This window comes from Anarrhichthys ocellatus, unplaced genomic scaffold (assembly GCF_004355925.1).
Source record: "Anarrhichthys ocellatus isolate YVR2014 unplaced genomic scaffold, GSC_Weel_1.0 scaffold7, whole genome shotgun sequence".
NCBI lineage: Eukaryota > Metazoa > Chordata > Actinopteri > Perciformes > Anarhichadidae > Anarrhichthys > Anarrhichthys ocellatus.
This window is the reverse complement of record NW_022280037.1, coordinates 10,907,294-10,933,426: the sequence shown is the minus strand read 5'-3', so window position 1 is coordinate 10,933,426 and position 26,133 is coordinate 10,907,294. Positions and strand designations below refer to the sequence as shown.

The 26,133-nt window shown below is 40.9% G+C and overlaps 1 protein-coding gene across 2 annotated transcripts; it reads left to right on the top strand.

Moving 5' to 3' along the window:
* The first annotated feature begins 516 nt into the window (after positions 1-516).
* On the top strand, positions 517-25,164 carry nin (ninein (GSK3B interacting protein)). Of its 2 annotated transcripts, XM_031847296.1 has the most exons (28): positions 517-816; positions 3,603-3,815; positions 4,700-4,793; positions 5,869-6,041; positions 8,461-8,506; positions 8,594-8,769; positions 9,345-9,491; positions 9,799-9,966; positions 10,146-10,282; positions 10,455-10,595; positions 11,037-11,211; positions 11,337-11,447; positions 11,687-11,770; positions 11,915-12,050; positions 12,209-12,330; positions 12,904-14,027; positions 16,879-16,977; positions 17,074-17,134; positions 17,606-17,773; positions 17,860-17,976; positions 18,194-18,307; positions 18,478-18,624; positions 18,999-19,178; positions 19,293-19,424; positions 19,522-19,623; positions 20,286-20,378; positions 23,319-23,432; positions 24,750-25,164. In XM_031847296.1, exons 2-28 carry the CDS (start codon positions 3,624-3,626, stop codon positions 24,960-24,962), a joined length of 4,566 nt encoding a protein of 1,521 aa, XP_031703156.1. In that variant the 5' UTR covers positions 517-816; positions 3,603-3,623; the 3' UTR covers positions 24,963-25,164. The 2 variants fall into 2 exon arrangements, with proteins under 2 accessions (XP_031703156.1, XP_031703157.1); XM_031847297.1 differs by lacking the exons at positions 23,319-23,432; positions 24,750-25,164 and adding an exon at positions 22,003-23,088.
* The last annotated feature ends 969 nt before the right edge of the window (positions 25,165-26,133 follow it).

Sequence of the window (26,133 nt, the reverse complement as noted above, 5' to 3'; positions counted from 1 at the left end):
AATCAATCAAAAAAACAATCAATCGATTAATGGAGATAAAATTAAATCAATCAGATTAGCCCATAATTAAAATAAGCATTAGTTGCACTCCTATACAAAATAGTAGGATTTTAAAACTTTAACAAGCCTAAATGTTCCTGATTTTACTTACATACTTTTACTTAATACACATGTTCAATGCAGAACTTACAAAAGAGTATTTTTACAGTGTATTCTTAGTACTTTTACTGAAGTTACTTCCTTCATCACTGGTAACTATGTCCAATGATGAGTGGATGCTAGTCTGAACTGCAACCAACGGAAGGAGTGCTGGACTAAATACCTAACACAACAGTCGAATAATAATAATAAACTATAATAAAGGGATATCATAGTTCAAATCGGGGAAGCATTATATCAATTTAGTGTGTTGGTTTGGTCGACAGGGGGCCAAACTGTGGCCAGTCAGACCGTCGCAGGCTCTCGGTCACCGCCCCTTCCTCTTCCAGCCTCTTTTCAAAATCCGCTACAAGCCGGAGGAGGATGTCACACACGGGCGAGCACACAAAGCGTCCACCACACTCTCCGGGGCTTTTTTTGGGGGGTGAATAAAACGTCTCCAGCAAGTCCCGACAAAACCGACTACATCGTGAAACTAACGGCTCGTTGATTGTTCTGGAAAGAATGTTTTACCTGCGTGGAGGGAACCGCCACGCGACTCCGGGAGAAATGTTGTAAACGTTTATTTTATACCAGCGTTCCACAAGTTAGCGTGAATCACCGAACCATAGTTTGTTGGGGAAAGGAGCCAACTGTCGTCCAAGTTCGGAGACTTTGGTGAGTGTTTTTTGGCTTATTTTGCAACATTTAAACGGTTGCTTTCTATTTCGATGCAAAATGAACATTCATTTACTCAGTAACTGTTCGTGTGAGACTGTGTGTGTACTTTGTAACTTACTTTTCGGATAGTCTTACTTGTCACAGTTGCTTTGAAAATCCTTAAAAGTTTTGTAAAAACGCCTGTAACTTTTCTCTAAATGCTGCCTTGAAAATGATTTATTTTAAACTTTTAGACAGTTTTCACATCCTAAAGAAAACACTTTGACAGTCTTGACTAGTATTTAATGAGATTTTTGTGGTGCCCAGTTTTGCTTTGTGTGACACATTCTTCTACACTGTTTGCTCCAATCATCTATCGGCTTGTACTATGAAAGTGTTCAAAGTGAGTCGATGTGATTTGCAGTTTGATGCCAGGTGAACTTTATGGCAGTGTGGGCAGGTTAATAGCATCCTGTACATAAATAAGTGATGTGGATTTCATGAGTGACTTTGTACAATGCACTTAATGTGGTTGTTTTTTGTTGTACCTGTGCCAAATTATAGCAAAAGATGATATCGATGCATCGTGATTAAGAATATGTTGCATGATGGGAATGGATAGGTAAAGGGTCCAAGACGAGGACCAGAATGTTGCACAAAAATTGTGAAATAAAGCAATCGCAGACCTGAGGGACTCTGTTAGAATATGGTGTTTGTGGGTGATGGACACAATAAATATATAAAATACCTGTAAAATATGTGCCAAATGAAATATTGGATAGTTGTTCTTAATTATTCCCTTGAAAACATTTTCTGATTACATTTTGTGAGCTTTAGATAGCTCTTTATTCACTTCAGGTTGTGAAGTTGCAATGATTATCTACCGCTAGCTGATAAGATGTTTCTTCATGATGTGATTTTCTCTGCATACAGACATTAGGTTATTGCAGGAAACTTCCCTTTGTTCCATAGTTATCATCGTCTCCGAACCCAAAAGGGCTCCAACAAAACCTTAATATACCCATCAGTGTTGAACGTTACTGATGTTGAAGAGCAAGTTGTTGTCATTTTTACTTTTCCAGGTTGACATTTGTGAGTAGTAATTGCCAGTGTCGGTGAATGCCTGGTTGGTGTGAAGGATTAACCTCCTCCTTGTGACCTGGTCTAGAGGGATTCTTTGGCTGCAGCAGCTGCCAAACCTCAGCCGCTGTGGCCGAGCAGGACGGCTACCGGGATAATTGGCTCAGAGGCTGCTTGGACAACACAAGCAGTGTGTGTGTGTGTGTGTGCGTGTAGTGAAACTTACTTCGTAAATAATTGAAATAAGGTCAGGCCAGTGCTGTTAGGAACTCTCAAATTTACACGATAGTTCTAGACAAGCTGTCATACTGCTGAGCCATGATTTTCTTGCATTTCATAAGCAGCTCAAATGTGTAGATGCAGAATACTGATTTGTTTTTTTGTCTCTATTGTCTGTGGTGAATGGGTACCCCGAGTCCGGGGTGTGGGGGACACCTGGCCGAGCGCTAGATGATCTCACTGAGAGCAGCTGGAAAAGCAGGGGTCAGGAGGGTTCTCTTTGTATAGACATTTAGGCACAAACTGGGTAGCTCTTAATTTGAAACTCCATTCGCAAGGTCTTATACACAGCACTTGTATCATGTTTGTGTTAGAACAAAGTTAATTTCAGATATCTATCGTCCCACAAGAGGAAATTCTTTTTGCAGCAAGAAAAACATGAAACATAACTAAAACATAACTATATCAGACATCTGAAGACATTAAAAGTGTTGTACTAGGTACACAATTCAGAATACGACGATGTGTGTATGATCCTTAAGCCTCAGGTGGAAGACCGTCCATGAGTTATGACGTTGCTGAAGTTGGTCACTTGATTAGGTCTCGCATTTATGTTTCAAATGAAAGACCAGCATCCTAAACAGTTACCCAAGATCCATTGTTTGCGTTTCTATTATTGCTTGAGACAAACATGGCTAAATCATGCTGAACTGGACTACAGACTTCTGTTTGAGTCCACAAACCTACTCTTGCCTTGTCAAAGGGTTCTTATTGTTTTTAAGTAAAGCAATGACGCATCTGATGAGAAAGTAAAACTAGTTTGTCCATGTCTCTGTAACTGATGCTACCTGACAGTAAATATTGGCTTAAGGCTTTTACTGTAACCTTCCCGATTGGTTCAGAGACACTTTGCTGTATTTATTCTTAAAAAAACTACTTTTTGTTTCAGCCTATGCATAATCAGACCCCCTTACATTTTGATATTATCATTACAACATTGAATGTGTTTAAACTTTTATAGAACTGTGTACTAGTTGAGGGTGCCTCAGGTTGAAGTACACGGGCCATGAAACATCTCATCTAAAGGCGTTAGAAAGAGAGTGATGGTCAGTGTCAGACTTGGCCGTGTCGATCAATTTACCTGATTGTCTAATCATTCTAATTGGATTAGCCAAAGCCTCCGCCACAAATGACGCTGGAGCGATGTGTTGTTAGCGCAGTCGCTCAGCGGCACTCTCGGAGGAAGTAGCTGCTAGGAAGGCATGCTGTTGAGATAGATGTTTCCACCCTGTGTGTGTGTGTGAGAGCATCTTTTCACAGTGATTGGATTTATAATACTCTTCATTTAGGGTGAAGAGATTAGGACCTTGTTTTGATTTTGAGTTTTTGCTTTGTAACAGTGATTGAAGTTGAATTCTGCTATTGTTCTCACTCTGAATAGACTCATCAGCTACAATGTGATGGAAAGCGTTATGAAACGAGTATTTCCCTTCCTTGTCTTTCAGGGAAGGGTGCTGTCCTGTGGGATGGATGACACCCAAGAGCAGGACCACTACGAGGAGCGCCTAAAAGAAGTTTTTAACAGTTTTGATGCCAGCGGCTCCGGCTCTCTGTGCCCGGAGGAACTCTCCGACCTCTGCCTGTCGCTGCAGCTGGATGATGCCACACCAGCTCTTCTCCACACGCTGCTGCAGAGCCAGGACCGCCTCACTGCCAGGGTAAGTTTATTCCTCCTCCATTGATTGTCTTACAGGTGGTTTACGCTGTGCAGTCATTTGTTCAGAAAACTTGTATTTGCAGAATTATCATTATTGCTTTTCTGATGCACATGTGAGTCTTGGCCTTTCGGCTTTCCCTGTGCAGAGCGTCCTGTGAATCCTTTGAATTTGGCAGACCCCTGTGTTGAGCCACTCCAGCTCTCAGGTCTTTGTGTCCTCCAGGCTTTTTGGTACTTTGTTAGCCGTCTCGTTGAGGAGAAAATGTGCCCCCATCAGCCCTCGTCCCAGGTGTCTGTCGTCAGGACAACCAAGCTGGCTTTAAGGGTGCTCCTTGTGGAAATGTATGAAATGAAAAAAAGACGCTGGTCTGATCTGTGTAATTGGACTTCAGTTTGCATAAAATGGATTGCACATACAGAGGTTTTCCACCCTAAAGTAGGAGGATGAGACAGATTTCAAATTACTAACCTCCACACTTTTGCATAAAGTCAAGTTTGTATTTAAGCGTGTGGACAGACGGATGGCTATTGTCTTGCATGTTTGGGTGGGTGGGAGGGGGGTGAAATGTGAACTGATTGCATACCCATGGCATTCAACAATAAAGTCAAAAGAAGAAGAAAAACCACGCAAAGCCGCCAGCCTCGACGCACAAAGAAAATCAACATATTCAGGGTTAGCAGCTGTTGATTTTTGAAGTGTGACCTCGCTGCTCCTGCTCAGCAAACCCTCCTCCACCCAGGGACACCCAGCCTGCACCCGGCACACTGGGAATTACATCCAGTCTGAGGAATTTCATGCACTTTTGCTTTGTTTTTTACTGCGCTTCACATACTAAGCATTGCTGGCATTTTCTCTCTTTTATGTAACATTGTTCTTTTTTTCAGGTTGACTTTGACCAGTTCAAGAATGCACTGATTCTAGTGTTGTCATCAACTCTTGAGCCACAACAAGAAGAACAGGAGACATTGTCAAAAGCAGGTAAAGTCTGGATTCTGATTTCAAAGATTCCTCACACTGACGATGTCTTTAGAATGTCCGTCTGAAAACAAACACAAGCTTTGACTGTGGCTCAGGATCTCCGCAAGAACGAGCCTATACCGTGCATGGCTGCTTGGTGTATGTGTGTGAATGGGTGAACGAGAGGCATATTGTGAAGCGCTTTATGAATGCAGCCCATTCGGAAAGCATGAAGCCGAAATAAAAACCGAATCTGTAATTCATGACGGCATCGGTTTAAGATTGAGACCTTTTCCACTCAACAAGTCAACTAAGTGGAGAAGGTGACTGTGAAGGCTGAGTCAGAGGAACAGCCCACTTGCTGATTCAGCTGTAAATCTACATATAGACGCACAGAGCCAAAAGAGAAAGGCCAATTAGCCAACAGTTGAACTATTTGCACCGTCATGGTCGGACCACTGGCCTAGTTTGTTATTTTACGGATGTAGTTAACCCAAAGAGTGGTTGAATACTAAGGGATTTCTTGGAAACATTTGTTTGTACTCCCAAGTATATTTTTGTGAATGAATATTTCAGACACCTGGTTAATACCAACATCTTTTCTGCTCAGTTATTTCTTTGAAGGTAACATCTCACACGAGAGATCACAAAGGAGCGACAGACTCACCCTGTATGATCATAAGTGTATAAACAAACCAAGCATTACATATATCATTCCTCTGTATAGTATTTGCATTACGATCATTAAAAATTAAGTCTGATCTTTGTTGGAGCAAATACTTCACTGTCAATATTTATTATGTCCTAAAGCAAATGAAGCATAAAGTCTTTTCACCTAAAACACTGTCGACCTGTAGTTATATTTCAGTTTCATTTAAACAAGTAGGAACGTGGCTTTAAAATATTGTTTTCTTACCACTTTTAGAGAAGTTGTCACTTTGGAGAAATAGTTTCTGAAGGCTGCGGCACGTATTAGTCATTGATCATATTTCTTTCTGTATTTAACGTCATCTGTTGTGCAGGCATTACTATGACATATGCAAGTAATCAGGACTCTTCTTATTTGAATGTTGAGTTGTCTTTGTAACCCCGTCAGAATCTCCTGCGATCCAACCAAAGTTCGTGAAGGGCAGTAAACGTTATGGCCGCCGCTCCACGCCGGAGTTCATGGAGCCCATTTCAGACTTCTCTGAAGTTACAAATGCAAACACGGTGGCGGAGGAAGATCTGGAGGAGAACTATGACTCTGCTGTTCCCCGGAAGCGTGAGGTAATGATGATCTCTGAGTTATTCGAGGGCCGCTCTGAACCTTCAGACGTCGTCCTTATCGACCTCCTGTCCTCGCACGTGCTGTGTTCCTTGGCAGCCGCAGGCCGTCAGCGAGGCGTTATTCTTAGCTAATCAGCTTAGTGGCATGCAGGGCAGATCCTGAAATGTTATATAGACGCTCAAACGCAGGATTCACAAGGCCTCGTTCATCGCATATCAACGCAGCTCTGTCTGTAAATACAACTGTGAGCATAATTGTTGTTTAAACAGCCTCCTGTGGTCCAGATGTAACTGCGATGTTTGCGTAACGTTGTACCGTGTGGTCAGTTTAATGTGTCATGATGAGATTATCTGTGAGTTGAACTTTGCCCTGAGTGCACATGCTGGCTGTGATGTGGCTGTCAAGGCAACAACGCAGGGGTTTTAGGAATGCACATCTCCATGTCCAAACACATCAGAGTTTTCAGCAGATAAAAAGAGAGACCGGAGCTGATTGTTGCGTTTATGGCTGTCGATTTATTTATTTTTCCCACATTTGCTGTTGAGTCCTTTTTTTATTATTTAAGATTGACAGTAGGCGCCTTCCATTGTCTCTGCACAGGACAGTAGTGGCTTGAATGCGACATGCGTCGGTGTCACAGAGTTGTGTAGCATCCGTTCAGTCATGGCCACGCACAGCTGAACACTCTGCATGGTTCCTCTGGCTGATCTTCTAGATCCTTTTCATGGATTATCCTGCTCTCTCTGCTGACTTGGAGAGTGGTTTGACATATGTACGGAGGTCTAAACTCCCACTTCATACGTCCGTGGCCTGCAATGGAAATCAGGATGGGAAATTTACATTAACAGTCCCACTTTTGTCCTGAAAATGTATTGGGCTGTAAGTAATGGGGCTGTGCTGTCAATTTATTAGTCTATATAAGTTATCACAAAAAGCTGCTAAACAGTCAGTAGTGCCAGCTTCTCAAATGTGAAAAAAATGCAGTTTTCTCAGTTTTATATAATTGCATATCTTTGGATTTTGGTCCATTTAGTTGCACAAAACAAACAATTTAAAGACGCCAACCAAGGGCTCTTTGAAAGTGTGATTATTATTCTCGGACATTTTATAGATTAAACGATGAATTGATTATTTGAAACAATTATCAAAAGACTATTAGACAATCAAAATGATGGTTCGATGCAGCCCTATGTTTAAGTTTTGGTAAGTATTTACTGACCGCTGTGGCCTTTTGACAACAGGTGGATTTTTCATTCTAATGTTTAATCATGGATGTGCTGCAGCAGAATAAATCACTACAAAGAAAAGCACCCGACTGGTCACCAAGATGCTATAACGATGGCCGGTTCAGCTTGTGCACGGATGAACGTGTTAATATTCTGTGTATTGTCTGCGCACCTGACTCCGCCCCAGATGCCTGCCAGTGTCGAGACAAACACTGTTCGAGACATCGAACAGAAGCGTGTCTTGGTATTGACTAATCTGAGTTGCTACAATGTCCGGCCTGGGGACCAGCAGATGGGGATGGGTCAGGGGGCTCTGCACCAGAGACTGCAGGCCGGGTGCTGTGGGAGGAGGAGGGTGAAGGACTGTGACAGAGGAACAATGAGCCCCACTACCCCCACCCTCGTGGATGCCTATACACCATGTATCAAAACGCCACTTGCAGAATCCCATCTGTTCTTCATCCCCTCACTGTTTGCTTCACAAACAATAGATGGTCACGCTGGGACCGGGTTGGAGCACGGTGGGTCACACCCACATAAAGCCCTCCTCCTCGCATATTCCTTGACAAGCACAAAAGACGCAACTGTGTTTATGTTAAAATCGTACCTCTACTGGTATTACAATAACGGTTTAAGAGTAAGAAAAAGTCATTTGGATTTTAAACTGAAATGTCCTGATTTTTAGTTTCAAACAGCATTTTAAAAAACATATTTTCCTGAGAGAGCGTTTCCTTTTCACATCTCAACGTCTTATTCATGTGATTTAAGACTTAAGTTTTTATATGTTGGACATTGGCATGAGGAACATACTATTAACATATGTTTGAAAAGAAAATAGAGAAAAGTGTGTCTCACCGTGACACATTTTCTCTATTACCATCATTCCTTATTTGCACACTGACCATCCCTAATGCCCTCGTGCCGTCACAAAAGCTCCTTTATGCTTTTTTATTTATTTACCAGACCCCCCCCTCCTCCTCCTCTTTGCATCCAGACTAAACCCCTCCTAATTTAAAAACATGTTTGGACTTATAAAGAGCTGATTGTCTCACGTGAGACAATCAGCCTGCTGGGAGATTTTAATATTCAGTTATTTCCACACAAAAAAAGACATGTTAGATATGTTATTTAAAGCCTCTTTGTGATATTTATGTATGTATGTACAATATTAAGTGTTTTTGTCTCTTAACAGCGCTGGAATGTTCACGAAACAAGCACAGAGGAGTACGAGGCAGAAGGTACGACAAAGACGCAGTGTTTCCAGAAAACTCACTCTACAGATGTTGTCACAGAACGATCACGGTCTCTTCTTACCTTGTTTTCAGGCCAGATGCATCTCTGGAACCCCGACGAGCCGAGCACACCCCGGGGAGCCGTCTGTCCTCTGTCGGGCTGCTCAGAGGAGAGACTGCGTGACGCCTGTGACGAGCTGGAGATACCGTGGGATGGATGCGCCGGTCACTCCGAACTCCTCGCGCTCTGTGAACACCTGGGCCTGGAGGTGAGATTCAAAAGTGAATGGAGACGATCAATGTGTTAAAAGTTTGAAAATCACTTTGACCTTCTTCTTTTTTTTTTTTTTTAAATCACACTTTAATTAAATGCTCTCTGATCTAGTGCCACATTAGAAATCCATTTTTGCAAAAAAATAAAAAAGACTAATGGCTCTAAATGAATGTGGTTATAATACGATAATGATCAGAGAGTAAGGTGATGTCTGCACATGTTTTGTTTAACCAATACTTAAATTCCCCCCCAAATGATTAATTTCCCCATTTTTGATGCTTGAATCTTTGCTTCTTAGTTAGAATAAAATATTTAATGATGATTAATTGTTTACCATAATTGTTGCTGGTTTATTTCCTTTCGATAAATAATCATAACAGCCCTAGATACATGTCAACTATTTGGTTGGAGTGCCTTTGTTCATGTGAAATTCTATACAAATTGTGCACTTAACAACCTTCAAATCAACCCAAGGGAGTCAAACGATAAAAGAATCACTCACTCACTCAAACAAATTCTGTAGTTTCTCCAGCAAGTGTTGATACAAAAGAACATGCATTTATTTCCCAGATGAATTTGGATATGCTCCAGAGTCTAACCGGCGATGGAGTGATGAATGTTCAGGAGTTTGTCTCCAGGGTTGTAAACCACAACAAACCCCCCACACCGTCCGCCTCCACACCCTACAGACAGCTTAAACGACATCACTCCACTCAGGTACTTGTTTGTTGAGCTCTACGAGGTCACAGGATTCCCTTGTCAATTCATTTCTTTTAATATGTATTTTTTTTAATATTTATTATTATTCTCTGTCCTAGCCTTTGTTAAAGAAAATACCGATCATGTCATCGTGCATAAGACAAATTGTTAGTTGACAAAAACATTTTTAATTTATAGTTCCTCTAATATGGTCATTTAAAACCAGATCTCAGGTTACATTTGGTCTACAAAAATGCATAAAGTGGAATTTTGGGGTTTAACTGTTTTCTTCAGTAAAAAGAGGCAATTTTTCCCCCCCGTACAGCCCTTTGATGAGGGAGGTCGGAGGATAGTCACTCTTTCTGCTCTGACCAGCACCATTGGCATGCGTCTCTTCTCCACCCTTGATGACGGTACCGGTTTCACTCCAGTCGAATACATCCTGGATGCCTGGATAGATGAGGGAATAGAGAACAGCACTGAGATCCTGCAGGTACCTATTGGCCATTAGTGTTGATTGTTTCAAAATGTACAAATTCATTCATTCAGACAGCCGATGGCATAAAGGAAATCAGATTATTGCAGTTTGCTAGAAAACAAAACTTCAAAATACTTGGTAAAAAAATATAATCTGAGATAAGGACAAATGTATAATTATGACGTTTTTTGCAGGCTTTGAATTTCAGCCTAGATGGAAAACTGAGTCTCAGTGATCTCACCATGGCACTTGAGAATGAGCTACTCCTTACTAAGAATGGGATTCACCAGGCGGCACTGGCGAGTTTCAAAGCTGAGATCCGATATCTTCTGTGAGTATAAGTCACTCATTCAGATCTTTCTCTTTTTTTTCATATTCAATAAATACATTTGGAATCATTTGAACCTGTTAAAACCTGCAGGATAATCGTTGGTTTGTTTCTCTTTCCGTGTCATGTGTAAATCTTTGTACAATTATTGTCCCTGTTGTTTTTGTCTTTTCAGAGAGCGTGTAGACAGAGAAGTCAGGGAGAAAGAGAAAATACGATCTGACCTGGAAAAAGCAGAGAAACTAAAAACTCAACTCTCCACTGAGGTGGATGAACGTCACTCTGCGATTGAACATATGAACTACCTTGATCTCAGGTAATTTATCCCTCTGATAAATGTTTATCTTTTCAGAATAATTAGATTATTAATGTTTAACTGTGCCGTCTGTTTGTCAATTCAATGTGACTTTATTGGCACGAATGTTTCACAGAAAAAAACAATGTTGCCAAAGCATAAAAAGGCAAAAGTACATAATAACATTAAAACAACATTTCGATTGTTGTATAATAATGAGATAGGTGTGTGTGTGTGTGTGTGTGTATACTTCTGTTTGTCTCTTTACCTACATTTTACCGTGGTTGATTTTAAGGATTAAAATAGTACATTTTATTTATTTTAACCACAAAGCCTGCTAAACTCAAAGTCATCCGACCGTTCCTGCTGAATCCAGCTTCCTCCTAACATTTGGCACAGTCAGTATTGTAGTCTTCTTTGTAAGCGTTGCACCCGGTTTTCTGTCTACCTGAATGTCTTCAGGAAGCTTGAACAGGACCACAAAGAGAAGCTAGCAACAGTGCGATCTGAGCTGATGAAGGAGATGGACCAGATGCAGCTGCAGGCCGGCCTGCAGCGCGAGGAACTGGAAGCAGAGGTGGACAAGATCAGGGAGGATGAATCTTTTCTCAGAGACCACCTCTCCATCTCTGTGAAGGTACCCTCTTTTTTTTTTTTTTTCTCGAATGTGTTCTTCTTTCGTTTCTTAACGCACAAAGCACTCGTGAACCTTGACGTGACTCAATATTTCTGTGTCTATATTTGTGTCTATTTTTATTTCAGGAAAACAGACGCCTTGAAATGGAGTTGCTAGACAGTACCGACACACTCGTGGAGGCACAAAGCCAAAATACAAAACTCCAGACAATTTTGGACAACGTTATGAAAGAAAAGGTACAGAGACATTTTATGGCGCACCATGATTTCAATACTGAGTTTCTCTGTTACTTGCACACATATCTATTATTATTTTGTTTGTAGTGTGTTTTTTTCTGCTTGCCTTTTTTGTTTACTTTTTTTTAATGCGTGTTCTTTCTCTTCTTCTTCTTGGTCTTTTTTTCATGTCTTTTTGTTTTTATTTTGTTTCTGAGCAAACAAACTATTAACTTGTAAATTATCACTATTGTCTTTAGTTTGGAGACCCTGGCAGTGCAGACTTCTTACTCCAAGAAGACCGTATTAAAGAACTACACAGCGGCTATGAAGCTCATTACAGGGTAATTGCATCTAAGTCACTAAAACTGCCCACCTTTTTATTGAATTCTTTTTTTTCCACATGCAGAGACATTCAAAAAGCGATGACAGTAATATTGTCTTCGCAGACTTGTAGACGTTTAACTCGTAATGCTCTCATTTTGAAGGAACTGCAGGATCGTATTGACGAGCTGCAGTCAGAGTTGCAGGAGTTCCACAGTCTTGGACGAGTTCATCCGCCCTGCCACAAGCCCCTCTCTGAAGAGCTGGAGAGTAAAAGCCCCGGCATGGAGTCTGATCCAGGTAACACATGTGCTGTACATTCCCTGGAGAGCTAATTACAGCACCCTAACTACATCTGTCCACGACAACAATCCCAACATAGTCTTTTTGCATAGAAACAAGGAAACCTTGTGTCAAATGTCACCAGCTTCACCAACCTGTAACTTGACTTTTTGAAGGTATTGGTTCAGAGGAGGTTCAGCCCTTCAGCATCAGCCTTGAGGCAGAGATGATGTTGGAGCAGCTGAAGGAGCAACACCTTCAGGAAATGGAGGATTTGCAAAACCAGCTGGAAAGCAAGGTTAGTGTGGTAAATATCTTTTTATATTTCAGTGTATTAGATGTGTGTTTTTGTAATAAGAAATAGAGCTGGGAAGAGCAGGGAGACATATTGATGTAATATCAAACTAGTGGATTGAGGCATTTTAGTCTTTACCTGGTCTTATTGGCTGCACCACAGTTCTTAACTTATGTGACAGTCTTCAAAGGATAAGTTTGACATCTTTAAAATCTTTTCCTTCTTCGCTAAGATCAACATCACTCTTGTGTCTGCTGTAAATCGGAAGATAATGCCAACAAATGATATGATCAGCTTAGCTTGGATAAAAGACTTGAAACACGGGTAAACGGCTATTAAACAACTGGTTGGCAGATTTTGATACCTTTTTGAACAGAGCCATAATAGCTGTTTTCCCCCCCCGTTTCCAGTATTTTGTAGGTAAGCTAAGCTAACCGGCTGCTGGCTGTAGCTTTTAGCGTACAAACATGTTGATTGATGATCATGTCTCGTGTTACTCTCGGCACACAAAGTAAAAAAAGTGTATTTATTAAAAGGCATACTGTTCAATTACTTCCTCTTCTTTTATCACAACAGATCAATGAATTTGATGAGATGGTAGATAAGCAGAGGGGGATGCATGAGGACCAGAAGGCTGCCATAGCCCTCCAGTGCCAGCAGGAGGTCCAGGCTTTGAGGGAGGAGATGGCCAGCGTTCAGAGCCACAGACAGGAGCTCCAGAGCCAGCTAGAGCAGGCGGAGCTGGAGCAGACTTGTCTGGAGCAGAAGCAGGCCGAGGAGAGGGAAGAGCTCGACAATCTGCAAGAGGAGCAAGTGGGAAATCTCAGACAACAACTGCTAGAGGCCCACACCTACGCTGCAGACCTGGAGGAGCAGCTGAAGACCCTCGAAGCCCAGCAGACAGAGATGGATGAAGATCTTGTAAAAGAGATGGACGAGCTGAGGAAACAACACGCCATTGAGATCAAGAAACTGGGGGAAGAGCAGGAAGAGCTTTTTAAAGCAAGACTGGAAGAGGAGGGAAAGAAAGCGCAGGAAGAACAGGCTGAGTTGGAGAAGAGATTGTTGGATGATTGCGAAAGGGAGAAAGAGCTTTTGCAACAAAGCCATGAGGAGGAACTGAAGGCCAGACTAGAGGAGGCAAAGGTGAGGTTTGAGGGAGAGCGTGAGGAGATTGTTCAGATGCTGACAGAGCAGTGGCAGAAAGAGAGGGCTCAGCTGGACAAGCAGAACAATGAGTCTCTGCAGGTGGTGCTGGAGGAAGAGATGTTGAGACTTGTCAGGGAACACGAAGAGAAGGAGGGCAAGCTCAGGGAGCAGTGCGAGAGTGAATGTGCCCAGCTTCAGGAGCGTCAGGAGGAGGCTCTGCTCGATGGAGTACTTCAAGAAAGGTTGCAGGTACAAGAGAAGTTTGAGCAGAGGGAGAAAAAGCTGAGGGAGGAGTGGGAGACAGAGAGGCTGCAACTGGAGGAGGATTACGTAGGGATGCTGCAGGAGAGGCTGAACGAAGAGAGGGAGAAGCTCGAGGCTGAGAAAGAGGAGGAGGAGAAGAGAGTAGAATGCTTAATGGCAGAGGAGAGGGCTCGTCTAGAGGAGAGCCGCTGTGAGGCCATGAGGGAGCTGACGGTCAAGCACACCGGAGAGAGGGACGCTCTCAGCAGCATGTTGGATAAACTACGAGATGACATCGCTCAGGAGAGGTGAGATATTTGGCTTTTGGAGATTTTTAATTGTGCTTTTATAATAGTAACTTCTTTATCTATAAAACTTGTAAATGATCTAATATGCTAAAAATGTATGTTTTGTTTTAACTTGTAATATAAAGAGTTCAAAACAGTTGCAGTAACATTCATTACATAACCGTGTACAGGAGGGAAATCGAGATCAGCTTCACCCAGAGAATCAAGAAGGTGGAGAGTCGTATCTCAGGTGATCAAGAGTCTGTTGCAGAGCGTTTTCAGGCTGATCTTTTGAAACTTGAACAGCACTACCAAAGTGAGCTGAAGGCTCTTTCTGAACGGCATGTCGAGCAGAAGCTCCACTGGGAGGCACAAATACAGGAGGTGCTGGAGAACGCAGAGGAAGAAAGAAGAATGATGCAGGAGGCCATGGAGCAAGAAAAAGAGAGAGTGGATCAAGAGTGGACAAAACGACTACATGAGATAGAAAGTCTTCATAAACAGGAAATGGAAGAAATTGTGATGAAAACACAGCAACTGCAAAATGAGCTGGATGAGTTTATCAGTTCGGCTCAGAGTAAAGAGATAGCGCTGAGCAGGCAACTGAATGACCTCCATAACCGGCTTCAAGGGAGCCTGGAAACCAAAGACGAGCATCTCGCTCAGTCTGAGAGGAAAGCGCTCGAGACTGAGCTCCTGCTCAATCAAACGGTGGAAGATTTTAAACAGGAGAGGGAAGAACTTCTCAGCAGTCAGTCAGAACTTCAGGCAAAATACAAGGAGTTGCTTTCTATCTCTGAGAGGCAGATTATTGAGAGGATTGAACTGTTAACTGAGCGCGATGATTTGAGGATGACGATCGAGGAGGTTGAGATGCTGCTCAAACAGGCAGCCGTGGACTTTGAGCTTGAGAGGAAAGCGCTAGAGGAACATACGTCCAACCTTGAGGAAAAGTTAGAAGATAATCGAGAGAATGACAGAGAAGAGCTGCTCACAGAAAGAGATGTGCTTAAAATCAGAATTAAAGAGCTAGAGTTGATATTCAATCAGGTTGTGTCTTCTACAGAAAAGGCTAAGGAAGAAGAAATCGAAGAATCAAATGAAATGCACACTTTAAAGGAGGAAGAATGTATTTCATTCTCTGGTAAAAAAAAGGAAACATGTTTGGCACCTTCTGTAATCCATCTCACAAATGATGCAATGATCAAAAAGGATAATGAATTAGATGAAAAAGTCTCTGATGCCAGTGATGATCAAGGAGACAACATGCCAGAAGTTAATCAAGCTGTTGCTGTTCCTGAAGATTTGCAAATTGGAGATTCAATTCCCAAGAAAGTTGAAGTAGACCCCGAAGTAGACTGTTGCTCTGCAGAAATCGGACATGAAGACTCTGAATCAATGTCATGTGATGGGCTCAGCCCAGATGTTCACATTGGAAATCATTCAACTGTTGAATCCAAAAATGAAGCCGTTTCCCCGGAGATGCCGTGTGAGTTGACCTCATCCCCTGAGGCGTCTGAAGGTGTCGATGCTGATGAAGACGGTGAGAATAAAGAATCATGTGAGAGGGAGAACAAACCTCCAGATGTACTGACTTTGGTCAGTGAAATCCCTTTCCGTGAAGATAAGCCATGTCATGAGACTGTGGTGGATCCCTCAGTGCTGGAGGAGACGGATGAACTGTCTCTAGCGGATGCTGAGGTTGGGTGTTTACCAAATAACTCTTATTACAGTACACAGGAAGCTGAACTTGTTTCAGACTGTGAACATTTAACCTCTAAAATACAGGAAGAATGCGCACATGATTGTCAGGATGAAGATGGTGATTGGGAGGACAGTCAATGTTCTCTCCTTAAGATACAGGCTTTGTATAACACTGCCACCGAGGAGAACATCCTCCTACATGACAAGATTTCTTTGCTTCAACATAAGACAGACATACTAGAGAATATTCTGGCTCATAACACAGAAAAGATCAAAACTGGCCACCAGATACTGGAGGAAAACTATAGCCTCAAAGTTAAGGTGCTATTTTTAATGGAGCATGTCAAAGAGCTGGAGGCAAAGGCCTTAAAGACGACAGATGTTCAGATTAGATATGAAGACTGCATTTGTGAAAATGCCAAACTGAAGGACCAAAACGGTGAACTCGAAAAGACAGTTTGGAGCCTTGAAAGTCAGATCAGTGTTTTCCATGATTTCCAAGATCAGCAGATTGCACTGGTGGATGAGATCAGCCGGCTGAGAGCAGAGAACAGTAAGCTTACCAAGTTGTTCAGTGAAATGGAGAGGCAGGGTGAGATTCTTTCAGCCGCTCACCCAGACGCTGAACAATCAGAGGAGTCTCTCCGGGATAAAGTTCAGACAGTGACTGACCTGGAGGACAGCTGTGAGGACTTTGAGAAGCAGAACACCAACCTTCGCAGAGCCATCACAGAGCTACAGGACAAGTCGCAGTCGTTAAATGCAACAACGCAGGCGCATAGGTAACGTGGAGGAAAAACTAGGATCCCGTCCCTCCGTGTCTCCTGTGGCTTCTCGTTGGCTCATCCCTGTGGTGCTTTGATTTTTAAGAGCGCTCCTCCTCTAGTTCTTGAGCTCAACGTCGTGCTGTCTGTCCATCCCGTGATTAGGTTCCTTTATGAGATGCAACAGATCTTTAGCTCTTGTGATCCCTGTAGATCACCAGTGGAGTAGCAAAAACAATTGCAAGTTCAATGTGTGTAGATGCCAGAATAAGATGCTTTAATCACTACGTAGCAAGTGACTCAGTATACATCTACCCACTGAATTATAAATGTGCATTCTGACATGTTCGGTTTTATTATAGTTGGAATCTAGTTTTTTTTAAAGTGGTTTTGTCTGTCTGTAGTTCTGAGGCCAGTCGTCTTGCTGAAGAAAACGTGGTCCTCAGAAAGAAGATTGCTGCGTTGAAGGAAGAGGACTTAAAAGAGGTCCAGGAGGAGCTGATGTAAGAAACGACACATTTAATTTAAACACGTATTTGATAATGATTATTGTTAATTTGTCATGTAAACTGAAATTGTCTTCTAATGTTTGATTTTAGACAAACACTTGAGCATCTGAAAAAAGGGAAGATTGCGGATCGAAAGGCGGCAGAGAAACGGGTACTGAAGTAACTTTTTAAGTGTCCAGTCATGCGATCAGATCCGTGAGGCTGTACGTAAGGCACAGTGGAGCTAAATGCTAATGTCTTGCTAAATGCTAATGTCGGCAAAGACCTGCTAACGTGCTTATTTGTACTGAGGGCGGCATCAATGTCTGTACCAAATTCATGACAATGCATCCAGTAGTTGTCGAGACATTTCTGTAAAAAACAACTGTCAACAACCTCATGGTGGTGCTAGAAGAACAGTCAGGGGATCACCAAAGTCTTTAGGATGCATCCTCTGGGAACCGTCAATGTCTTTACAAAATGTAATGGCAATCCATGCTTATTTTAGATATTTCAGTGGTGGATCAACTGACTGGCCAACATTGCCATCCATCGAAAAGTCATCAGAAACTATTTTGTCTCCACACAATTAATTCCTCTTTCATTCTGACGCAGCCAATAACATATATTATCTTCTCTGCAGATTTCAGAGCTGCATCTGCAGAGCCAGCAACTCGGGGATGAGAATGGGATGCTGTCGGAGAAAAATGCCCAAAGCATTTCTGACATGGAGAATCTACGGCAGCAGCTGGCAGAGCTGATAAAGGAGAACGAGAGGAGGGAGGCGTTCACCGCGGAAGAGAAAAACAAGGTAAACAGGGTTTTATGACTGACGATGGTCATCGTGGTGTCGTGCTGGTCGTAGCTGGTAGTTAATTGGTGGCTGTTTTGTGTTAGCTGGCAGCTTGTGTGTCTGCTCTGGAGGCAGAGCTGACCAAAGCTCTGGAGGACTCTGCACAAGCAGAGCAGAGGAACACCCAGCTGTCACAGCAGCTCTCTGGCCTCAGAGAGAAGGTGAGCACCAGGCCGTGACACGGGCACAAAAGTTATAAAGCATTAACACCTCCTACTCTTGCCAAGAAATAACTCGGACAATCTAATTGAATACAAGTATCAGAAAATCATTTATGTTCAAATTATTCAGAGATATCGTGGTGTGGTCTAGCTAGAGCATTGAAGGTGCACATAAAGGATGGTTTAATTACAACTGTAGTTGTCTTTTGGTTCTCAGGCTGTCAAAGTAGACTCGATGGAGACTCAGCTCTGCCACCTGGTAGAGGAGCGGATGAGTGTGGATAAGGAGACTCTGGGCCTCTGCAGCCAGCTAGCCAAAGCTCAAGAGAGGGTAAGAGTCTGCTGTAACCCACAGAATCATCTGTATCAATCAATTGATGTTAAGAATTGGTTTAACGTACTATTCGTAGTAATTAAACAGATTTGTAACCAACTGGGAACAAGTTAAACCCCCAAAAACGGTGTTATTCAGGATCTAATGCGTCCCTTTCTCTACTCTAGGTCAAGACAGTGGATGAAACTCTTCAGGCTGTGAACCATCAAAGTGCTCGTCTCAAGTCAGAGCTCCGTGTTTCGCAGAAGGAGAGGGATTCCCTTAAACATGAAGTTGCAGTGCTACACAAGAAGCTGCAAAATGTCAATGATAAAGTAATAATTTCTTTTTATGTATGCATAATTGGCAAAAAAAGGAAGACTTGAAAAAATAGACTTAATGGGATAGTTTGAGTGTTTTGAAGTGTGGTTGTGTGAGTGTCCTTCTCTATAGCCAGTGTATTACTTACAGTAGATGGCGGTCGGCACTCTCCCAGTTTTTAGAAACAGACAGGCGTACCAGCACAAGAGCAAAGCAATGTAGGAAAAACCTTTTAGCCACCTAAAAATATTGATTTAAGTTTATGCTATATTTAGAATATTTTCACTGCTTTACATTGCCATCAGACCGAACTAAATTCGTTATTTATGCTCTCTTCAAAAGCCACAAACTCCATTGACATGACCTTTTTACCATTTGTTCATCACAGAACCACGTTTTGGAGATGGCCTTGCACTCGAGTGGTCTCCAGAGTAAGAGCAAGAAGCTGTACAGAGAGGAGATGTCTCGGCTGGTGGGCCAGGAGCAGCAACTGCTGAGGCAGGACAACGAGAGGCTTCAGGCTGAAGTCCGCAACGTCAAAGGAGACCTCGTGCAGTCCAGAGACAAGGTGAGCCGAGTCCTACAGCAAACTGCGATGAACGTTAAAATATCTACAGTCGTATAAGTGCTCCAGTCTCTCATTCAGTCACTAATCTATAAGCCCTCTATCTTATGTGCGCAGGTCCGTCAGCTTGATGCTACCATCCTGTCCCTGAAGCAGCACAAACTGACTCAGTCCTCCCTGGTGAAGGCCTTGGAACAGGAGAACGCCTCTCTGAAGCAGGAGCTCGAGGCACAAAAGGAGCTCACCAAGGTAAACTGGATATATCTAACCAGATTTTTTTTATTTTTTTCTAAACACGCTGATTATGTGGCTTAAATTCTTATTACATGTGCTTTGGGTGTTTCAGGGCTGTGAAGCAGGACAAGGACACGCAGAGCTGGAAGACCTTCAACAAGAAAATGAAGCGCTCAGAGCCCAAATGGCTCGACTGACCACACAGCTGCTAGAGGTACCAACGTTTCTCCTCTTATTCTCGTGTTGTTGTTGTTTAAGACATTGGCTTATGGTTTTTTAAATTGAGTATATATTTTTTTTATATATAAAGAGAACTTGTGCTTTGATTTCTTTATGCTTGTGTTCTGGTTGTAACTTTTGCACTAGTTATTATAGTTTTGAAATTTGTATTCATTATTATTTTTATAAAGTCTTTCATTTTGGTTTTGATTTTAGTTTTGTTTTAAGAGTGCTTAAGTTGTTGCGTTTTTATTTAGAGGAATTTACTGGTTTTAGTTTCAGTTTTTCAAGTATTATAATAAAATCCACGATTTACGGTACAAAAAGGGTTTTATGGAAGCAGGTATCTGGAGCATGACCGCGTTACACTAGTTACTGTGTCATGAAGAAGTCAAATAGACAAAACAAAACAGATTACACTTATATTTTGTTATTTTGTTTTGCGTTGTTCACTGTAGTTTTTTTTATTTCCTTTTTATTCTTTAACTTCTAGTTTTAGTGTCAGTTTTCGTTAACCACAATAAACCTGTAAACATTCTGTTTTGCCAGATTCATATTGGAAAAATTTTATTAGTTATTAGATTATTGTTAAATAAAATGACCTCATACTGTACTGTGTATTTCTGTTCTGACTTTGTATGTTTCTACTTTGTTTAGACATTTCAGGCTCAGTTGGTGGGACTTCTGCCTCCATCACCTCACAGGATGCCTCGGGGACAGCATCGAGGTGAAGATCCGGACAACATGCAGGTACGTTACAACCTTAACCTTCCCTGATAGCAGACTCGGGCAAATACATGCATGAAAACAAAAAAACTGCTTTTATACATTCAACTCTTGTAGGCTTGCAAATTAAATGATCCCTTACAGGATAAACAGATGTATGTTTTCAAACTACATTTTCCCAGAATCTGCTTTGTGATCTTACAAAGAGCAAAAAACCTGAACGAGCAGTTTAGTACCTGAAGGTTTAGTGCCATTGCATCTTTGCACGGTTTGGTTTTACACTCTTCTCCTGCCATTTTTCTTTCACTGTCTTTTTTTGGTCACATTACAGCCATCTGTTGTTGCTTTTACCATGAATTCATCTTTAATAGCTGTAAGCTGGGAACCAAATGTCATGTTGGAGCTGTTTTGGGATATAATGGGAGTTAAATGTAAACACACCCATAGTATTTCTTTCACTCTCACTTTGGTGTAGAAACTGTGCCCACTCAAATAAGTCACTCAATTCAGGTGCTGAAAAATGCATTTTATGTGTTTTTTAAATATGCCAGGAAATTCAAAGAAAATTGATGCCTCACTAAAATGCTGAGCATTGAATATAAAGTGAATATTAATAATGAATTGCTTCAAAAGTGTATAATTTCACCTGAGCTGAGTCATTTGTTGTTATAATCCTCGTTTATTTTTATTTTCCATTACCTTTTTGTTTGAATGCGGAGTTTGCGTTGCTCTTTACTTTGATGCTTGTCACGGATCCATGTCAACACCCGTCTGTCTTCACCTCCTTATGTCGTGTGTGTGTGTGTGTGTGTGTGTAGTGTTTACTTTTTGGGTTTGGTGTTTAGTTTGCGGTGCCTGTGTGTTTCTGAACTCACTGTCTTTATTTAATTTTCCGTCTGGGGACTTCAGTAGCTGCAGTGGTGTGATCATCTGGGTGTGGTCCTGGTGGCTGTTTTCCATTTGTCACATTGCACAAGCCTTCGTCTCACCCCAACCACATAGATGTAGTTTCTTCCAGTTTATCTGTAAATGGTGTCATCCCACCGATAGTGTGTTTTAATAGCATCTGACTTTTTGTTGTCATTTTTATCTGCAGCATGACACTACTGGTTACCAGAAGGTTACCATGAATGTAGTGGATCCCATTTACTGTAATTGTGTATACTATACATTTATGATGTTAACATTCATGTCAGTTTATTAGTTTTATTGTGTTATCTGGTTTTATACATAATATAATAATATATATTAATCATATACTTACCAGAGCTAACATCACAACGTATTGACCTCATACAAATTTGAACAGTTTACATGATGTTCAACGCTGCCTCATAAACAAACGGAACCCAGACAAAACAAAACATTTTTGCTAATTTCATGTCCGTTAACACATTATGTCTGATTCAGTTCATTCTATTCTAAAACTGTAAAAACGGAAGAAGCCAGGATATCTTGACTTTTAGTCTATAGTATGTATTGTAAGCATTTCCCATAATGCAAATGATTAGCTTCTTTCAGCAGCCCCCTAAATGCCCACTTCTCTCAAAGCCCAGTTTGTACTGCACGCGTTGTTCTAAGTAAGTCTCAAATAGGGTTAGAGGAGAGGGTGGAGCCGTGGTGAAGTGTACCTGCCTTTTCTCTCCAGGGGCCGATGCCGGAGCAGCGGGCGGCTCACGCAGACAGCTACCGGCGGATCGGTGGATTGTAACACCAGCGTCTTTCTTTTTCACCTCAAAGACTGCTCCTCTTTTCTCATACCGGCTCCTCTTCCTCTGCTATGTTTGGAACCAAAATCTGACTGTGGCGCCTGATGCCACCATTTCTGCATCCTCATAGGAGATTTGTGAACAAATGTGGTGCCTGATTGAAAAGGCATGAATGTGTAATTGTATTTCTCTGCTGCTAGGTGGCAGGAAAACACAGAAGAGGCTCTTGAGATTTTTTTCATGCCATATCCAATGTAACATCAGCAAACACAGAGCGGTTTGTTGACCGTATTTGACTTTTCTAAGGGTCCATCCTTTTGTGCATTAAAAACATTTTGTAGTTTTAATACGGGGAATCTTTTTAACGCAGGGTGTATTTTCTGGGAATGTTCTGTTGTGCACTTGTACCATTTATCATTGTCTGAGACAGGGTGTATACATCCTCAGAGGCTAAATCTTGCCTTATGATCATCGAGGAGTGTTAAGTTGAGGTCAGATTAGTGCCTGACAGCCTTCTGAGCCTTTTCCAACAATCAAGAAACGTGTAATTGTCAGTTGACGTTACCGTCTGCGTCCAGTATGAGATTTCTTAATGAAGGTACTGCGTTTTCACTGTTTATCTTTTGCTGTTTATGCCTGTATTTCTTATCTGACACTACACATAGTGGAATGTTTCTTCAAGCTACCTGTTTGTGTTCTGGGACTGTGTGTCTGTGTTGCTGTTGCTGCTGCTGCACAACCAAAGTGAATCACGTGTGTCTGGGTTATGTTTTCTGTTCAAACACGTCACACAACTTTGAATGTTTTTCTGGTGTTTATTAGGATGAACCAAATCATTGTTTGTCCCCAGTAGTGATCAGTTAATGTCATGTGTGTTATGAGTCAGTTAGTGAGTCTTCCTTTTTTTTGCACCATGTATTGACTCAAATGTGTTTGTTTTATTGTTTTGTTATTTATTTTAATAGAAATCATGTTAAAATTTATTTTATTTATGCATTAAATTATTTTTGTAGTTATCTGGAATTTATGGCATCATTTTATACTTATTTATATTTTTGTAGTGTCCTCTCCTTTAGAAATGTACCAGAAATCATTCAATGCTGAATTTAAGATCTAATAAAGCTTCGAGCTCATTAGAATGTGGTCTACATGTTGTTTTGATTTTTCTCAGTTTACTTCAGCTCAGAGGGAAGAAAATTCAAATTTCCTCATCACATTTGCAGAAAATTGACATCCCTCACTGTCTTCTCACCAGGATGAAAGGGAGTGGAAGATGAAGAATATGGAGGAGCGTATGAGGGAAATAGAACTGTCGCTGCGTAACGTCAAACTGCTGCTCAAAGAGAAGGTTGCTCAGCTGAAAGACCAGGTTAGTTCAAAGAAGCTCAGAATCGTCAACTCAGTGTCTCTTAAAAGAAAAAAAGAATTGTTAAAAAAATAAATCATACTTATCATTTTAATTTTCAAGAGGGCCAAAATCATGCTTCTTGGAAATGTCTTTCATAAATGTTCACATAACTTTTTTTTTTTTTTTTTTTTTATTATTCCATTTCTTAAAGTGGATAGAAGCAGCATGGAGTTGTGTTTTCTAAGGGAAGTTGTGATTTACAGTTTAACAGTTGCAGTGCTGTATTCCTGAGGAAGATATTCATATTTGAGTTTTATGATCCGAAAAGATTTAGACCCAATATTAACTTTTTATGAAACTTCTCAAAACTAAAGTGTTTTTGAAAACCCACACACACTGTCATCGGAGTTTATTAAAGACGCAACGTTTCAGTCATGGACCTCCATCATGCATCAAATTCACTGTGTGAAGAAACGCTTCTTTGCACTAAAGCCACCGGTTGTAACAACCAATAAAAAAGGGAGAAAGTATCCAAAGACACCTGAAATAAATGTCACGTTAATGATTGATAAAATCATCCTTCTCAAACAAATAATGTCAAAATATCAAACCAAGAGAAATTATCCGAAATATTTAAAAAGTAAAACCTAAATCTAAAAGAATACAAAATTAGAAAAGACATATTTAGAAGAGGAAGCAAAATTGAAAATGGGGATCATCCCAACAAGATGTCAAAACATCACAAGAATGAGTTCTCAGAGTAAAGCGTGGATCTAGTAAGTTTCCCTTTTCTTGAGATGTGCGTCATTGTTGTCGTCTCGTATTCAAATAAGCTTCACTGACATGAGTTAAATTATTGCCAAAACTTAATTACATATTCATTAATAATTACACCAAAAAAACAAAATGGTAAATCCCAAGATAACAAATTCACATTAAACACTGCAACTTATTAGAACATATATACACAAACGTAAAACCATTCAGCAAAGCAATAATTTGCAGCCGAGAAAGCGGTTTTGTTGCTTTCTGTCGGGACTTTATCTTCCAGGAGGGAGATAAATTACTCATAGACACCAAAACAGAGAAGACTTTAAATGTGGTTAGTAAATAATTGTGATAAGATACTGTATGTTCTGAGAGGGACAACCAGCAATGTAATAGTGATTCTACATTACTGGGGACACATCTTTGGCCTTTTGTATTGCAATGTCTTTGCTACATACCGGCTAAGCTATGTGTCAATGGCCACACAGCTTTTCCTTCTGGCTGCATCAAATGAGATTCATTATGGAATAATCAAAGCCTTTATCGTGTATTTTCTCTTGACTTTTCTAGCTGCACAGGAATGGCAAAGCGGACGTGTTGATCAGAGACCTGTATGAGGAGAACACCGAGCTGCTGAAAGCTCTGGAGAGAACTGAGCAGCGGCAGAAAATCACAGAGAAGAAGAACTACCTGCTGGAAGAGAAGATCTCCAGCCTGAACAAGATAGTGCGTGACCTAAACCCCTCGCCGCTTCCATCACCGTACCACTATAAATGCCCATAGTATATCTCCTAAAACGCCGACAGGTACTCGGGACATTAACAGCAAAGCTGTCCAAAGTCAACCATACAGTGCACTGTTTGTTTACTCATACGTCTTTTAAAATATATGTGTCATTGCTTGAACCCTGGTGCAATAGATGCAGTCAAATGCACAAGAAAAGGTCTTTCCGTTGCATTTCCTCTGGCATGTTTTATGTCTTTTAAGCCTAAAATATTACTGTTTAAATATGCAATATTTTGTATTTGTTTTTTTCTAAGTTTATATTGTGTTGGACCTTTGAAGAACCAAATGTGAAGTTGGACTAAAGAAAATATTTGACAGTAATTTATCATTTTAAAATATCTTCTAAAGCAGTAACTGTTGTTGGTAAATAAGTAAATATTTTACTATGATACTATTTCTCTTTGGAGAAAAAGGAAAGCAACACTGAAGTGCACTTTTTATGTAAGGGTTCTTTTGTCTATGTTGGCAAAGAGATTAATTATGTTTATCCATCTTTCCTTTGCTTCTCGAGACCTTATGTAAAGAAGAAACAAACCTGTCGGTAGTAAAATCATGTGTACAGAACAGTCAAATAATCCGGTGACCTTTTCAGTGTTTGTCATGTAACACGACCTGACGTCACTCGAGTGAATGTCAAGTGGCAACACTTGCTTTTTAAATACATTTGATTAAAAGCCTATAAACTGTTGCAATATGTAAAGTTTCCTATAAGCTGTGCCATTATGAATGTTTTATATTCAAATGAAGTGTCTTTAAAGTGAAGCATGAGCACTAAAGCTGAAAACAGGGTCATCTTCTGTATTCCAGGTATAAATAAAATACATGGATCGTGTCTGGTTTGATTTCTTACTGGATTCATTTTTTGTGTGTGCTGCTGTTTGGAGTTTATCTTCTCAGTGCAGGTGTATCAGTCTATAGATGGTAATGGAAAAGTATATTAGTACTGTATTTATGTGCAATTTTAAGTCACTTGTACATTTCTAAAGTATGTTTTACTACACTGCATTTACTTAACAGATTATTTTTGTACATTCATATTTTACACATGTATAAAATATGATGCCCTGCTCCAACAGACAATAATTGTTGTTGCAATATTATATATACAGACAGAATGATTGTAGTATTGCACAGTGTATTTATAATGCACAGATGTTTAGTGTCATAG

Coding starts and splice junctions, on each gene's coding strand:
- nin (XM_031847296.1), top strand. CDS start 3,624: ATGGATGACACCCAAGAGCAGGACCACTACGAGGAGCGCCTAAAAGAA. Junction 12,051..12,208: donor CGGCATGGAGTCTGATCCAG/GTAACACATGTG, acceptor GACTTTTTGAAG/GTATTGGTTCAGAGGAGGTT. Junction 18,308..18,477: donor TAGCCAAAGCTCAAGAGAGG/GTAAGAGTCTGC, acceptor TCTCTACTCTAG/GTCAAGACAGTGGATGAAAC.